This window comes from Colius striatus, chromosome 5 (assembly GCF_028858725.1).
Source record: "Colius striatus isolate bColStr4 chromosome 5, bColStr4.1.hap1, whole genome shotgun sequence".
NCBI classification, from domain to species: domain Eukaryota; kingdom Metazoa; phylum Chordata; class Aves; order Coliiformes; family Coliidae; genus Colius; species Colius striatus.
In genome coordinates, this window is record NC_084763.1 from 43,796,618 (window position 1) to 43,814,178 (window position 17,561).

Sequence of the window (17,561 nt, forward strand, 5' to 3'; positions counted from 1 at the left end):
AAGCAACAGTTTTCAAAGCTGAAAACTTTATTTAAAAGAAATCAGATCAGTGATCATTTGTACTCGTGTGACTATCTGCTTCATGGAAGGATCATAAAACAGTTGGACTAGAAGCAGTACATCAGCATTCAATAGCCTCGCCAAAAGTAGAATAAACATTTCTTGATTTGGGGGGATGAAGTTTCAAATGTCCTCCTCTGAGCAACCCTGCTATGGAAAGAACATCAGTTTGTTTGTCAGTGTTATTTCCTGTTCTCAAGTTGCTTAGTACGCTCTCGTTTTTGCAACACGGCACGCAGGGAAAAGAATTCTTGGTCTCATGGCTCTGCTCTTCCTTTACATCAGAAATCTGCCTTTCAGAAAACTAAAATGCCAAAAAACACACAATAATGTGTTGAAAACACCTAGCTGAACGTTTCAGCAGGTTGAGGAGAAAAATGGGGTTTTCCCATCTAGCTAACAGGAGACACTGCTGTGCAAATAGGGGTTTTAATAAAGCTTATGCTTTTTCCTATGACAACCAGATTTTCAACCTTCCCAACACATTTTGGGGGTAAATAGCTGCTTTCTTCTCTGAACAGGTTAGGTAACTTTTGTTTGCCACATTTTTTTCCCAAATAATTATATCTATGTTACAACTTTTGCCTTAATTTGTTTTTATAGAGCAACTGTCAGCCCTGCTGAAAGAGGTTTCTTGGTGCTTTCCATTCTCTGTTCTCCCTTCAAATTCGTATGCTTTTGTTAAATGCTACTTGTTCGACTGTTACCTACCATAAGCAAACTTCATGTGCTGTCATGTGTTGGACACATGTGTTGCACTGATATTTTCTGTGTGGAAGGTGGTAGTAAGAAAACACTGTGGTTGTTTTAACATGTATTAAATAGTTGAAAGACTATTTGTAATGTGATTATTAAATATATTCAAACCAGGAAGCACAAAGAAAGGGAAGAAAAATAGAAGTGCAAATGGAAGTGCCTTTTTTGTTGATGCTTTTTTATTCCTCCCCCCCCCCATCCTTTTGTGGTATTATGTATATCTCCAGCCAGATGGCTACTGGCTATAAGCTGTGTGTGGATTCACAGGATTTTAACTCCTCTATTGGTTTTCCATCTGTCATAAACTCAGAAGCTGCAATCCAGAGACTGACATGGATGTCAGTGTCTTCTTTAGCACATGGAAACAGTTACACTTGAAGGCTTCTGGAAGAGCTCAAACCCTAACAAAGGACAGAATCTGGTTTAACAACCGTGCTGCTAGACTGGGGGGTAAAACTTCTTGCGGTTAGTTTAAACTAGTGTTTTGAACCACAGGTGACCACTGTGGCGGCGGCAGCCTTAAATGCTGCTTGAGAAGTCTAACCAAAAGGAGACTTTCTGTTGTTGGAGTTCAGTCAATAGTGTAAACACACAGTTAATTTTGGTAGGAAATCTCATGTCTAAAAATAGAATAGCAAACTGTCTTCAACAGAAAGAAGGTGGTAAAATTCAAAATTTCTCAACACTGGAGGAATATCTGTGAAATGGACAAAGTTCTTTAAAGGATTTTAAAATGCTTTGCTTTAAAATGACCAACTCAGGATTTCTTACCTTTTTACTTCAGCATATGTCATCACTTGGATAGACACATTCTGTTTCTGGTTTTGGAGGTGAAAAACATCTTGGATTTCCTAGTATAAGGTAGAACAAGGCATTGGTGACTTCAGCTGGGGGCACCCACCAGGGCCTCAGCATCACCAAAAGAAGTAAACTTTGCTCCATAGAGTAAAAGTTCTCATAGTCCCACTTTATGACATGTCATACTTGAGAAAGCAAAATGAAAAACTAAATTAAACTTTTATTAAATGGGCATGAACAAGTGAAAGAGAAGTAGAGGCTGAGCACACTGTAAACTATTTTAGAAAGAATTTTAGCACATAAGTGTATCAGAGAGATGTACATTACCCTCTAAGGAAATTCCTATTACAAAATCTTCCAAAATCTGGACTTGTTTTTTTTAATTAATAAATTTGACTTGTATGACAATACAAGTTACACCCCTGCAAGAAAATAACCACTTTCCTAAAGACCAGCTGTCTGAAATCAAGTAATCTGGTAATCCAGCTTCAAAAACTCTGTCATGAGCAAATTAACCTCTCTGTTTCCACTTGGGTTTGGTTCTGTGGGACAGGAAGCGGCTTAAGAGGATGATGAAGTGTTAGACTGTGCTTCAGGTCGTTTCTAGTGCTTGGTGAAGTGGCCTGGAGTTAAATACCTCATTCAGCATCAGGCATCACAGCTGGAGTTGTTCCAGACAGGTGCTTCAGCAGCACAGTGGACTCTAGGTCTTCTGCCTAGGTTGAAAAAACACGGCATGACAAAATAAGATCTTGATTGAAGAGACTACCAGAATTCCAACATTTTATTTCCTTAGTTTCTTGTAGAATATTATACTGTAAATCCAAGCTTCAATTTGAAAGGATTGCCATTTCTTATACAACCATAATGTTATGAAACTCTTCAGCTCATTTTCTTCAAGTTAGGCAGAAAAGATTTTTGCAGAAATCACAGCAGAATGCTTTATTTCGTGGATGATTTTTTTCTCAAATTCATGTTAGATTCATGTAGGATTAGTTAATTTTTCTGGACTGTAACTTCTGTTGGGATGACATACACTTTCATGAATTTCCCTCACTCTGTAAGGCCATGTCTCTGTCCAGCTCATTCATCTGCATTCAGGTTAGAGGAGTTAAATAAAAACACAGCTAAATACTGGCAGTAAAATAACTGGAATAATCTGAAAAATGAAGTCCTGCTTTTGCTAATAAAATTATTTCTGTGTTTCTGTATCTGAAGGAATTGGTTGAGAACAGTATGGTCCTGTTGCCTTTAATAAACCTCAGCCCTAGATAATGATACAGCGGGAAGAGCTCTTGAGTGTTCAGGAAGTAATTTCCTCCCTAAAGGGCCTTTGTAATCTGCTCTATCGCCATCATCATCAGTGCTTGAAGAAATAGGTTTCAGATGCACCTGCCAGAGGAGAGGCAGAACATCGTTTTGGGAGTGAGAAGTATCATAATCCTGCAGAGTTGCAGAGGGCTCTTTTAGTCTCTCTGACCTGTAGCTCTAACAAATGCCATGGACGTGCATATGAATTTAATAGCAAACCATCAGTCAAAGTAGTAAGTTTCCCATACAAGTATTGTGGAGCAGATATATAATGCAAGAAACATGCTGATGTGAAATGGATTTTCACTATCAAAAAATACGTATTTGAGTTCACTCACAATTGATCCCAGAAAAGCCTTGAGAAGAATTCTCCACATTAAAAAATAAATGCATGTTATAAGTTTCCTTCAGGTGAGAGAAGATGAGAAATAAAGAGTTGGAAGCATCATAGGTAATAGAAAATGGATCAAAGAAGATCACACTGGATCTTTAAAAAAAACAACTCAACAATTTGAGACTGCAATCCAAGACAACATGTATGGTATGGCGAAAAATTTTGTTGCTGGAAAAGCCCATTGTCCAGCCTCCCCTATACCATCAGCCACACTAAGAGCTGTTTTGAAAGGTATTTTCCTACTGTGCTCACTACTTTCTCTTTTAAACAACCTGAACTTACAGGAAGGAAATACTATCCTGCAATGATAGGGCAGAGTTTTCTTGATGTCATCTGTTGCCAGGTTTCCTAAGAAACTGGTGTTGTCTGAAGCAATGGCAATATATTTTCATCACCTGACCAATTTCTTTTCTCTGTATAACGTTTGTGGTTTCAAAACTTACCTTTTATCATTTTCTACTTTTACCAACAAAAATGAAAAGTGTTGTAATTACACTCAACTGTTTTCTACTTAAAGATTTGTTTAGTTATGAATGCAGTTGTTTAGCACTGTACATTGGTTTTCAGGAAAACTGCAGTTCTCACAGGTCTGTAAATGGCAAGATTTGTTCTTGTCTGGATACAAACATTTTAGAGGAGAAGTGAAGAAGTGAGGGCAATCTGAAGTGAGAAACTGCAAACAATATACATTAGCTGATTTTGAGGTATTTTTTTTAAAAAAGTGAAAAAAAAATCAAAATGGACCTTTGAAATGGATGGGGATTAAGGCTTCACTAAGGATTGATAATAGACTTGGTTTGGGGCAGGATGAGAGGAAAGCTTTCTCACAATGTCTCTAGTTAGTGAGTTTGGATACTGCCTATGAGGGAGACAGCACTTCAGAGTACTTTTGAGCTAGATGTCTCTGCCCAACCTAGGAAATACACTGTCTAAAAAACAGAGAGAAGAAAACCAAGCATGTTGAGGACTTGGGGAAAGGCTTCCAGTTCTACAATATATTTTTCTGTCTGTTGCTTGTTTTGATGAACATCTGGGGGAATGTTGCATGAAACTTTCAGGTCCAGGATTTCTAACATTCACCTTGAATTTCAGAAGCAGGATTCTAAAGCTCAGATTTTAAAGCAGATCCTCTCTCTGCCTTAAAGTTTATTTTGATTAATGCTGTAAAATCCTGTAAGCTTTGGCAGTGTTTGTCTTTGGCTCATCTTACCTGCATTACAGATCAATGTGTTTTAACTCTGTGAGTTCTGAAGGTTTCTAAGGGTGAGCCCAGGCATTCTGGGCTTGAAAGAGCTTCAGTTTGGAAACCTTAGTTGGTTCAGAAGGGCACTTGTTTTCTCTGTATAGTGTCAGCTTTCCTCGAGATGACTGTTGACAGAGAAAGTTTCCTCTGGGCTAATGCTACTCATGGTCTGATTTCTGGAGAAAAGTGGTCACACGAGCATAACACACCAACTTTCACATAATGCAGTATCTGAGCAGTTGTAGAAGTTGCGTAGTTGAGCTTTTATTTATACAGAGGGAGAGGCCAAAGAGAATAGCTTTGAAACAAACAAGTTCAGACTGTCTTCGTTTTTGTTAAGGAGCAATAAAAATTGAATCAGCTTCCTTTTGTCAATAAAAGTGCAGCCTGGTGGAGGAATAGTTTTTAGAAACATCTAAGGTTTAAGTCTTGTTGCTGGCAGCAGAATCACAATCTTTACTTTAGAGATACTTACCGCTTGTGTATAGCTGAGAGAAAAAGAACCAGCAATTTGGAATCTCACATTACACTGCAAAAAGTCAACATTAGCTCCTTTTTAACCTTAAAGTTTACATAATGTGCAATGAATTTACCTTTTTTCATGATTTAGTGCTTTTCCATACATTCCTAATTCTTTGACCTTGGAAATATATCTCCCTTTCTCATTGTTTAGTGTGAAACAGACTTTATGCAGAATTACCTTCCCTGCTAAGATACTATGAAAAATGATTTATTTATGTCATCATACCTTATTTATTAATACCTTCCTTACTGATGGGGAAATGTATTGCATCTGTTCAGAATAACCAACCTCCTCAGCTTTCAGAAGAGAAAGGAAGATGATGATCAAAAGCTTGCTTTCAGAGAAAGAGCTACTCTTCTCATTTACATTTCTTAGCATTTTCTAAGATGTCTTCTACCTCTCACTTTTATTAGAGAGAATTGCAGATTCTAAGTGGCATCTATTTATCATCCAAACTGAAATACCAGCCCTCATTGTCAGCCGTCTTTGGCCATGATTTTTCCCCCTTTACGACCAAGTAAGCACTGGAGCCTGTCAGGATGCATAGCTGCATTAATCATCTTTGCTCACTACAGCCAAGAGAGTGGACAGGAAGCATCTATTTACTAAGGGCTTGTCTATGTGAGGAAATAGCTCAGACTCTGCATTAGGTGTTAACTCCTTCCATGGATTCTCCTCGAGCATCTTTCTGTGATTTAGCTTTAGGCAGCTTTGGAAAATACAGAATTTGGTAGTGAGTGTAATTAAACCACAGAAAACCTGTATTAGCATGCAGCTTGAGTTTGGAACATGATCCTGTTGCCACATTACTTTTCTGTAGCTGACACTCTTCATGCTCTTAGTCTGTGGCAAGTTCAAGCCTTTTATATCTAGGCGTGTGTGTATAGCTTGCTTGTGCATCCATGTGTCTGTTAGTTCATACAAGGGAGCCATAGTGTCACTGATAGCAATTTGATCTTATTTTTGATAACTCCCCAAGTAAACAAATCTGATGAGAACTCATTATTTTTCAATCATGGCAGGGCACAAGTGTGTAGGATCTTCTACACCTCATATAAGCCATCTATTATTCAGTGATGTTGAAGTTAGTTGGGTTACACCATCCTTTGTATAGAAAATTTCAATTTACAAAGATGAGTAGTCTTCTGGAGATGAACAGCTTAAAGGCTGTTTAATACTAGTGCATCATCATCCTGGAAATAAGGGGCTTTGTTACTATGGCAGCTAAAGCTCATCTTCAGGAGAAACTTGCATCACTTTATAGAAACGTATTTTTTAAAGCAAATTATATGAGTGCAACTTCCATTATGGAAACTCTTCATTTAAAGTAGCTTAATTTCATTAACAAATCTTTAGCCAAACCACACTAATTAATTAAAGTTGCATTCATTCATAAGTTTGCTACAGTGTTTGCATTTTCAGTGATGTGAAATGCTGTATATGAATTTTCAGTGGTGGAGTGGAATGGAATGGAATGGAATGGAATGGAATGGAATGGAATGGAATGGAATGGAATGGAATGGAATGGAATGGAATGGAATGGAATGGAATGGGATGGGATGGGATGGGATAGAAAAGAATAGAATAGAATAGAATAGAATAGAATAGAATAGAATAGAATAGAATAGAATAGAATAGAATAGAATAGAATATTTCAATTGGAAAAGACCTACAACAATCATCTAGTCTAACTGCCCAACCAATTCAGGCCTCACCAAAAGTTAAAGAGGCATTGTCCAAATGTCTTTTAAACACTGTCAGGCTCAGGGCATCAGCCAGCTCTAAGAAGTTTGTTCCACTGTTTGGCCTCCTCTTGGTAAAGAAATGCTTCCTAAGGTCCAGTCTAAACCTACCTGCAAAGATGCAGCTTTGGACCATTATTTTCTCAAATAAACAAAAGTTTATGTTGTTTGTGATGTTCTTATGTAACTTGTAATTTTGTTACTAAAAACTTAAATTTTCTTCATATATTTAACAGCTATTCAAAGTTGAAATAGTAAGGAAAATACTGCCTATTTTAAAGGCTTAATGTGGAACCTGTACACATGAAAAACTGTATTGAGACAAATCTGTGGCAGAAAATGTATCAAGTACTTCAGCTTACCTAGAAACATTATCTGGAGTAAAACATGACCATTACCAAGAAAAAAATGAGCCAACAGAAAGAAGTTGGTGTAGCTAGTAACAGATTTGTGTCTTTGCTTTCAGCCCTCTAGACTACATAACTTTCTCTGGAAGCTGTGTTGTTCTCTTCTCCAAATGTACTTTGCTAGATAAAGTTTTATTCAGTGATTTCTGCCAGATGGGAACAAAGGATAGTTTCCTTCCAGGTTTTCAGATGGCATTTGCTACTGTCTGGGAAATTCCAGGCTGGGATTGGCTGAAGGGGCAGCAGAATACAGGATTACATTTTAGCCCTGTAAGTGTATTTATAGCAAACAGAACCACATTGACAGCCTTTGTTTTGGGTGTATGGCTATTATTCTGTCTTTCTCAGCAGCTGTTATTGGTGCTTCATCTCTGGTTTTGTTATTCTCCATTTACACTGACTTACACTTTCTTAGAAATTCTCTTTTGGAATGGCACCTGAAGATTTGTGTCAAGTTCTGTCTAGCAGAGTGAGTTAATTAAACAAGAGAGTCCAGGTTTGATTGCAAAGGAAGGACTTCTACTCTTTGTATATTGATGATTCAGAATGTCTCAGCTTAAAATTAAAGTATCATATGATTTAGCCTCAGTGAAGGACACTCTACTTAATAATTTTGAATGAAATACAATACAAATGAAGTAAATGTTAAAATAGAGCTTACAAATATGTGTAGTAAAAGTATTCTTGGGTGCCTTAATTCTGTACTGTCCTTGGCTCTGATTTCTACAGTGGCTCACTGCCATCTTGGAATGGCACAAGGTAATAGCCATAGTATATCTATATAATAGTATTCTGTGAGCTGAAGTTGGAAAAATAAATTAAATTGCAGAGAGAAAGAAAAACAATATAGTTTTGTATTCATGTAGCTCTCTTTTCTGTCTGTACTGCACTTTATGGAGCTATGCAAAACCTCACTCAAAAGTTTGCATGATGTCAAGGTTACAAACCTAACAATCAGGAAATGCAAAGGTGGGTTTGCACATAACAGCAAATTGTTTCACTTGCACATATGAAATATTTAGGACAATTGTGATAATAAGTATCTCTTTTGAAAAGACTGTGTACACGATCTAACAGTGAAATGAAAAGATTTTCATTAGAAATGCCACACATTCAGGATTAAAAAATATTCCATAAACTTCCTAATTATTAAGCATTACAACATGAACTCAATACAAGAGGTGCACTGAAGACTATCTTTTATTGAAGTGTAATTTTCTTTGTTTTGTTTAATTAACAAAGAAATTTTGCCTCTTTCAGCCACAAGCCTTTGTTACATTTTTCAGCTTCACAAACATCATTGAACACCTCCCTAAGTTTTTCATTGTGAGAATGTGGAAGAGAAATCGGCAGTCAAAAGTTTACTCCAAAACCCTGGAAAGTCAGCAGAAAGGCATTTGTTGATTTTAGTGGATTTGGATTGGGTCCAGAATAAATATCTAATGATACTAAACCACTTGCTTATTCTTAAACATTTGAAAATGACTTTGCATGCAAAGTTGGTATTTCTGATATGCTCCACTCTTGCAAAAGAGGGTCTCCTGCTTCTAGATGCCCAGCTAATCCTAGGTTATGGCTCATAATTATGAGCTCTCAGGAAGACAATTGAATGGTAAGCAAAATGTGAGATTACTCTCGCCAAAGGCTTTGTCCTCACCCTAGCAGCTACTCCCCACACTTTTGGATTGTCGGATCTGGGAGGCAGACCTGAAGTCATTCTTTGTCTTGTATTTATCTGCATATATGACTGCTGTTCAGTCAAAACACTTTCACATGCACCTTCAGCATGTAAAAATAGAGCAGTAATCACTTCTGTACACAGTTCTAGGAGGGGAAGAGTACAGTTTGCCATCCCACTAAGCTAGTGATGAAAGATGCATTTTAACAGCAATTTAAATTGTAAACTGTAAACTTACAGAACTTCAGAGTACAACAAAGATGTGTATAAACTCCAGGGACCCAACTCTAGATCAACTCTCAAATTTGTAGTTTGGATTTCAATATGAAACTCCTACTTAATACAAGAACAAAGACTAAACATTTGGAACTACTTGTACTCCTGGTATATACAGTTTTATGCTTACTATAAAAAGTTACAGTTTAAGAAGTACTAGAGGCCCCTATTATAATGTGCATTTAAATATGAAGCTAAGTCTGTGTCCAAGTTTCCTAACAGCCCAAACTCAGCCAGTCTCACAGCATGAAAGCCACAACTGGGACTGAGCCTAACTCCTTCCTCCTGTTGAGCCTGAAAACTTTTCACCATGTAGCGTGGAAGAAATAATTGCAAGCCCTAGGGATGGAGGGCTGAAAGGCAGAAACTAGCAGCTGAGCAGTAGCTAGGATCAGCTTCTTAAACTGTCTTTCCATTGCAATTAACTACATACCAAATTTCAGCCAAATGGTGGCTAATAGCAGGGATGAAGTTTAACCTGTTTGACTTTGCATTGAAAGGGATGAGCACCACAGGTAGCCTCACTTACAGTGAAGTAAGAACAGAAGGTTTAACAAGCTACTACTTGTCAACTCTTAATTAGCAGCTCCCATCAGAGCAGCAGCACCCAACTGCAACACCGTCTGCTTCAGTGCAAAGTCCAATTCATTAGTTAAATTTTCAGAAGCATCATATTTTGCTTGGACCATGGTATTTAACAGCTAAAGGATAGCAAGGTTTGACAACCTTTCAGTTGTTTCTGGCGGTAGGGAGAGTTTCTAGCTAAACTTAGTGTCTGATAGTCTCTGCTAAATTGGATGCAAGCAGCAGGTCAGGAGGTTCCTTGGGCTAAATCCCTAGACATGCTGCAAGGTGATTTTTGTTTATTTTGAATTGCAGTGGAGATTTCCATATCCACTGCTCTTGCAACAGGCAGCTGTACAGCATTTGATTCGGCCAAGTGCATGTCTAATAACTAGTAGCCTTGCCGTTTTGACAAGTCTAGTTTACTACTGCTGTAACATTGTCAGCACATGGCAATGCATGCTTTGCTACGGGCTTTGAGAAAGTAAGCCATGCTCTGTGTATTCACAAGATAAAACGCTGTTTGCTGAGCTTACGTGTAAGAAGTATAAGTAACATTTAGCTCTTGAGAAAAGTTGTGTACAATAAAGTGGTGTACTTTTTGAAATGTTGTATATAGAACATTCAAGAGCGATTTAAAATATAAAATACAATAAAACTTTACTCAGATTGCACTGAGGAACAGTTGGAGAGTTGAAAATTGAGAGGATAAATTATTTGCTTTGGGCCCTCTGTGAGTGAGCATGTGATGGAAGTGTGTTTCACATCAGCCAAACAAAAATTCCTTGTTTTAGGAGACTCCTCCTTATAGTCTGCAGGTCCTATGGATGTCTACAAAACCTAAGACACATCCCACTGGTTTAAATGCTTAGATTTTTAGCCATTTTTTGTTTACCAACCTCTCTCCAAGAAGCTGCATTCTAGCATAATCTTGCTAGCAGAACATGACAGAAATGTCGTAAAGCAAATAATTTTGTATGGACAGAGGATACCATAGCTAAATAAGCGTGATGACCTACAAATTACAAGCAGAAAATTAATGTTTACTTCAGATTTTAGTTTTTCTTTCCAGGATATGGAAATGAATGCTATAACAAAAGAGGGGGGAGATAAACATATTAAAGCCTTTATATGTAAATGTACATTTCAATGTTGTGGTTTTGAAAAGTCTCTGGAGTTCTAAGTTCTTTAAACATTGTATGGATGAATCAGCCTCTTTCGGTATTTAACCTCTAAGCCATAGATTCTTACACATACTCACACGCACTGGATGTTTATGCTCATTCTCTTGCCTGCACATCTGTGTGTGCACGCACATTCACCCACACATAAGCAAATAATCAGGATTAAAAAATATGGATTTAAAAATCTAATGTCTCCCATTAAACTTTAAACTAGTGTTTGCATAAGTTGTGCAAGTTGAAGCATTTGGAGCATTTTCTGTTACTTGGAAGTAGCACTTCAAAGCATTTTATAAACTAAGCAGTCTGATACAAATTATCTTTAAGATTATTATAATAATATGGAAAACTGCTTATATTTTTGCAGGAATGCAAGGTGTAAAATGTTTTGGTTAGTTTTACCATGGAGGGAGAGTAACTGCAATAAACAGCAAGAAATATGCCACAAATTTTATCTTTTTCTCTCATGGAAAAAGACTCTGTATTTCCTCTATACCACACAATTAAAAGCCAAAAACAATGCTAAAGTGTTCTGAGTGTTTTGGGAAAAAAAAAAAATACCTGTTTTTATATTTTTGGAAGTGTGGTGTATAAGAACTGCTATTTCAACAGTGGAGTATCAACTCCTGAATTTAGTACAAATGCCTTAAATAGTAAACCATAGCTTTAAAAATTAAACATAGATTCTTTTAAGGCAGAACACCTGCTAAAATTATCGTGTCTTAAGAAAAAATAGAATGGAACATGTATGATTGCTGTCACTCGTGCCAAAATTCTTACTGCTTTTATTTCCAGATAAAGAGAGGTTAAGAGCTGTGGTTGTACGTGTGTAGGGAGTGATGGGGAGCAGAGGGCTGGGCAGGAGGGAGCAGTTGGGGTGGGCATTTGCACCAGCTCTGTTTTGGGGAGTTCCTTCAAACCAGATCCAGTGGGACTAGGAGTTACCTCTCTGTAGCAGTTGGGGCCTGGGAGTTGCATGCCTGTACTGTGGGTTGAGTTAGCCATGGCAAAGGGCATAGTGTTTGCATGCATCAAGACAATGAAGCATGATAAGGATGGGGCAGGAGGATTATCAGGACATTTATTCCAAAAGCCCACTCTAGAGGAAACAGGGATCCCATAGAGCCATTGCAGGGAGAGGCCTTCCTCTGCCTGCTAGCAGCCATCTTAGGTGCAGCTCTGTGTTCATGAACTCATAATTCAAGTGGTCCTTCGCTCTCACAGGGACATGGGGCCATGCTGAGGCAGCAGATGGGTTCCCTGAGGCCTTGCCCTGTGGTTGGGACCCTTGGGCCTATGCGTTGCGGGGGTGTGAGGGACAGGCCACCTCATTCTCCCTCTGACAGGCAGGCTGAGTGCAGGTCTCACATGGGCACCATATGCCAGACTACCAAAAATAACGGTTATTTCCAAAGTAATTGGAATAACAGGAACTACTTCATTTACTACAAAATAAACTGAGAACTGGTCTGTTGTTTCACACTGGTGTCAGGGTTGAAGAGGGTGAGTTTTTCTCCTCGATTCTTACATGTGGACATAGTACTGTGTAGGTGGCTCCATGTTCGGCCTGTTGACTGCCATATCAGCTAACAACCTTTAAAGCAGGTAGTTTGTAGAAAGCTAGAATAAAAATAAATCATTTCACTTTTAGCCAGTTCTGTATTAGGAAAGAATTTTTATCTAAGGGCTGTAAAGATTGTCCTTTTTCATGTTAGTATCTAACCTTTTTTTAACATTATTTTACCTGGTCTAATTCTCTAATTTCTGGTCTAAAGTCTAATTTCTCTAACAATTAAATTCTACAGATAATCATGTGTTTTTCTTACATTTTTTTTTTTCTTGTGATGGCCTCACTCATGTTCTGTGAAAAGAATGCAAAGGATCTTACAGAGATACAGTGTCTTTTCCTGCTATTCCCAGCGGAGACTTTCTTTCTCTGAATCATTCTTAGGTGATGCTATCTCCCGACTGTCAGTCTTAGCTGGATGTCTGTCATATTCCTTCTTATCCTTCCCTCAAAAATGTAATCTTGGCCTTTCTTTACTGGGAGATCCATCCAGTTGTCCTTGTTTTAAATCCCAGAGGGAAGAGATTTCTAAAGGAGAAATATGGGGTCAATGTATACCGTGTCTCCATGAATGCCACTCTCTTCTACCTTTCTCTGCTATCTCCAGCAGCCAGAGATGCCTCATGCACCTGGATGCGCACATATCACTTTACATTGCCTTTTTTTTTTACTTTTCAATGGTCTACATAATATTAAGGATAATGCTGTTAAATCCTTTCTTCTCTTTATTAATAGAATGTTGCATTTCTTTTCATTACACCTGTAGAGTGAGTGAACATTGCTGAGCTATTATCAGATCTGAAACTCGACAATCCTCTTTGAAAAGTAGCTGTAGATCCCATAGACTTGAAAATTACATTGCTGCAACTGATGGAATACTCAGATCTGTTTAATTTTTCAGAATTTGAGAGGAGGGACACTTCTAATACTTAAACTCCCATCTTTAACATTGCACAGATGGTGTAATGTTTTTGCATTTTTTATATTATTTTGGGTTACTGAAGTTAATATTCTGCTAGCTACAAATATCCGCATGCGTACAACAGAGTTCATTTTGAGGACAGAGCTCTAAAATAAATTATAGACCTCAGTAGCAGTCATAAATCAGTCATTTTTTCATTGAGAAAGTGATGGTACTGGAAGAAAGTTATTTAGTGATCAAAATGCATCGTTAGGCTTTTAAAAAGGGATTCTGTGCCTGTAGTAGAGCTGTAGGCGATTTATGGCTTATCTGTACTCATTGCCTCGAGCTTTTGGAAAATTTGTAAACAAAGCCAGATGCTCATTATGTTCCCATTCAGGGTTGATTAGATGGGTAAATGCCATCAGAAGCACTTTGGTCCTGTTGGGTTTTAGCGTGTTATAGAAAATGGGATTGCTCCAATGTTGGGTTTTTTTAAATATTAATCATCCATTAAAATATACCTCTAGTTTCTGCTCTTATAATAGAATTTTTAAAATATTTGTAAATGATAAAAGTATGAAAGTAATACTCTGAGGACTATATTGTATACTAAACTGTGTCTCAAGCACCTTTTTAAGGGTTTCAGGCAATACAGGAAGCTGTGGAAGCTTCAGGCTAGGGAACCTTTCATTTTTTACCAAATTTTAGGGAACTGAGATGTGAACTAAGTGACTTTTCAAAACCAATTTGATAAATCATTTTGATATTGATTTGATAATTTTTACTGCTTGCCTTTTTCTTCAGTACAGATTATGTGATGTGAAAGGAGTTCTCATAAACTACTTTTTTTTTTTTCTTTTTCTTGCTCTTCAAGGTTAGAAAAACAAGTGGCTGTATACAAATTGAATTGCTATAGGTTAACAACATTTTTCATGTAATCATATTACAACATGATCAGCATATATTCCATTTCATAATTCATTATTAACTTTTTGGTATGTTTTGTTTTTTTATTTCTTGGCTACAGCTGACCAAGTAAACAGGTCATGGCACGATTAACGAAGAGACGACAGGCAGATACAAAGGCTATCCAGCATCTTTGGGCAGCTATAGAAATAATCCGGAACCAGAAGCAAATTGCTAACATTGACCGCATTACAAAGTAAGTGATGTACTCCAAAAAATGTCTTGGTGAGGGGGAAGGCTGATGCTATTAAATGCCCTGGGAAACAGAGATAGTAAACCTTGTATGAGACTGTTGCAACAAACTCTGTCTTGCTAATTATCTAATTATAAAAAAACCCAAACTTACAGAACTGAACACCAACAAATCCTAAAGTGAGGTTTAATCTATTGAGCTGAGATCTTACTCACCCTGTATTTCTTTTATATGAGCATCTTTAGGAAATATGCAATATTTTCAATACTTGAACTGAGTTTAGCATGCCAGAGTTGTACTCAATCGGTAGCTTGATCAAGAAAAAAAAAAAGGAATAGATATGACAATTAGGAAGAAAAGGCAATAAAATCTGCAAGTTATCCTTAGGAAAGTGCAATATGCTAGTGGAGAGCTCTTTCAGAAGTCTAAGTTAAACCTGAAGTGTTAGGTTACTCAGACAAATAAAAAGCCATATTTGTTGAGATGGGCATAGGATTCTATTAAAGAAGACATGAGATTATTGCCACCTATGCCTAATACTATTGCTAATATTAAAATATTCTTGAAAATGTATTGGGTGCTGCATACACAGAAAAATATATATCTTACTTCTATGAAGCTTGCAATACATAAAAAGGTGTACAACATTAAAATACCTTTAGTAACCAGTTGTAAACCAAAAGTAAACCAAAAGTAACCAGTTGGCAACTCTTCAGTTGCCAGAGCCCATGTGAACTGATAATGAGGCCAGAGACCACTAAAGGGAAGAGTTATAAACAGTGCAGGTGACTAACGAAGTGAAAATCATTACAACATGGTCCACTGACAGAGTTTGGAAGCTCTGAGGTGGAAGTGACAGGCAAAACTGGCTTCATAAGTGGAAGAATTGTAATAGTTAGGTTCCCCAAACATAGTGAACAATAAACAGGAGAAAGAAAAAATATTATGTCCCAAATGAATTCTTCTGTGCCTGGCTCTTACAATAAAGAAAAATGTACCATTAAAATGAAAAGCAGCATCCCAGAAACTGAGCTCCAAATGGGCTTGAAGGGTAGATTGTCTTTTAGAGAATTTCATTTTTGAGGTTGCACTTGAGTTTCAGAATGCTTTAAAGCATATGTATTTACATCATGTCTCCAAGGAGACAAGTGGGTAAACTAGTGCTATACCACTTTCCATTTAAACGTTTCAAATTACTTGCTCCAGGCCATATATTAGTTGAGTTTGTTAGCTGTTTATACTCTTTTTATATGTAAAAAAGGGAGACAGGCATGTCTAGCTGGGGTTTCATCCCACTCTTATGTGAGATACCTATTTTAAGATAGTGTGAATAGCATTTATCTGGGTAAAGTTAGGTAAGACAAATCCTATCATTATAAACAAGACTGAGAAAACAAGTAATTATATTCTAGAAAAAGAATTACTGCTCTTGGTAACTGAAGGGTAGTTTGATTTAAAAAAAAAAAACAAACCAGTCTAGATCCAGATTGTATGACTCATCTCTAATTAGAAGAAAAATAAGTGACTGAACAGAGATGCAAGCAGCCTTAGTACTTTCAGAAAGATGTGCAAAGTGTTAGCAGTGAAGAGTAACCTAGAAAGTGCTTGAACATTGTAAACATGCACATCAGTGAAAAAGGGTGATGAGCACTCAGCTGGTTTCTGTTACATGATATTTTTAAGGACATAACTTTTGACAAGGAAAAGTTAAAAAACCTTTTAAATTGCTTGATGGTACTAGTCATTGATGAAGAAACATAGATGACTTAGTAAATGTGTTTGCATATTAGGTAATAGTCTAAATAAAGTTCTGAAGTTAGCAGGGCATCAGAATGTCTCTTCTGATGAAAACTGGGCAGCTGATGTACTCTTCCAAGATCAAAGATCATTTGGTCAACTGCAATTCCTTAGAAGCACAATCAGTGTCCATGCAGATATGCAAATGTATGAGTAATAAGAAAGATCAAAACCAAACAGTGGTCAAAAGTGGCAATTAAGAGCATGTATCAATAGTTGGAGCTAAAGGGAGCATTCTCGTACTTGGATAAGTAACGTTTTTTAGAAGCACCAATACCTCTTGGTATTGACTGGAACACTGGCTTTGCACATTACTGGCTTTGCAGGTAGTAGTGCCAATGAAATTTATGGAAGCATGTCATATTTCTGAGTAAAGACAGTGAAAAAGTGCAAGATGACCCTTTTTTTAATAAATATATGTTTAAGGTAACTGGCAATCATCCTACCATGTCATAGAGTTGATGTTAAGGTCTGTACTTTCTGAGAACTTCAGAAGTTGAATTGATGAGTCATGATTTCATTTTTTATTTTATTTACTTTTTTTGCCATAGTTTAAGGGTTGATTTGTTGCTAGAGACAAGTTATCTTGTATATCTTGTGACCTGTTAGTGCAAACACCTTCATAGCAAAATCTCAGTTGTCATTTTCTTCATCAGATGGTTTTCTGCTTTTAGGCAAATAAGTTTGTTGGCTTTTCTCCTAACCAGCAGCTCAACATGATTGTCTCCATCTTCCTCACATATTCATGTTTATTTTATTTACTTCTTGCTTTTTTTTCAGTCTGCTAGTACAGAGTAGAAGTCAGTCTATATATGAAGGAGTATTTGCTTTATTTGACAAGGGAGGAAATGTTGATAATAGAAAAGGAGAGTTCACCGTTTAGAGATTATGAATTAAAAAGACACATAAAGACAAATATAAACATAAAGACAAATTTATATGACACATTAAAACGAGTAAAGTGCAGCCTGGGAACTTTATGTCTAATTGTTAAAAAATATCTAGGGTAAAGAAAAACTTCCAGAAGATACAGGCAATGGAAAGTATGCAAGAAAAAAACTATAGAGCTCGTCACCCCTTTTCTCTTGAGAGCATAAGAGTAGGAGGATAGTGTAGAAGGAACCAGGGGCACTAGAAGGTACTTCTAATATTATCAGGAAAAACCTATAAGGAGAGAGTCCTGTTAATTAAAAGTAGACTA

General features: G+C 37.1%; 1 protein-coding gene across 5 annotated transcripts in view; it reads left to right on the forward strand.

Annotated features, from left to right (window-relative positions):
* Positions 1-17,561, forward strand: part of ZMYND11 (zinc finger MYND-type containing 11) — a 110,036-nt gene that overhangs the window by 31,449 nt on the left and 61,026 nt on the right. For all 5 annotated transcript variants that reach the window (XM_061996827.1, XM_061996831.1, XM_061996834.1 and 2 more), the window contains one exon: positions 14,432-14,566. In XM_061996827.1, coding sequence (XP_061852811.1) covers positions 14,451-14,566 — 116 coding nt within the window. In that variant the 5' untranslated portion in view covers positions 14,432-14,450. The remainder of the gene's footprint in view (positions 1-14,431; positions 14,567-17,561) is intronic.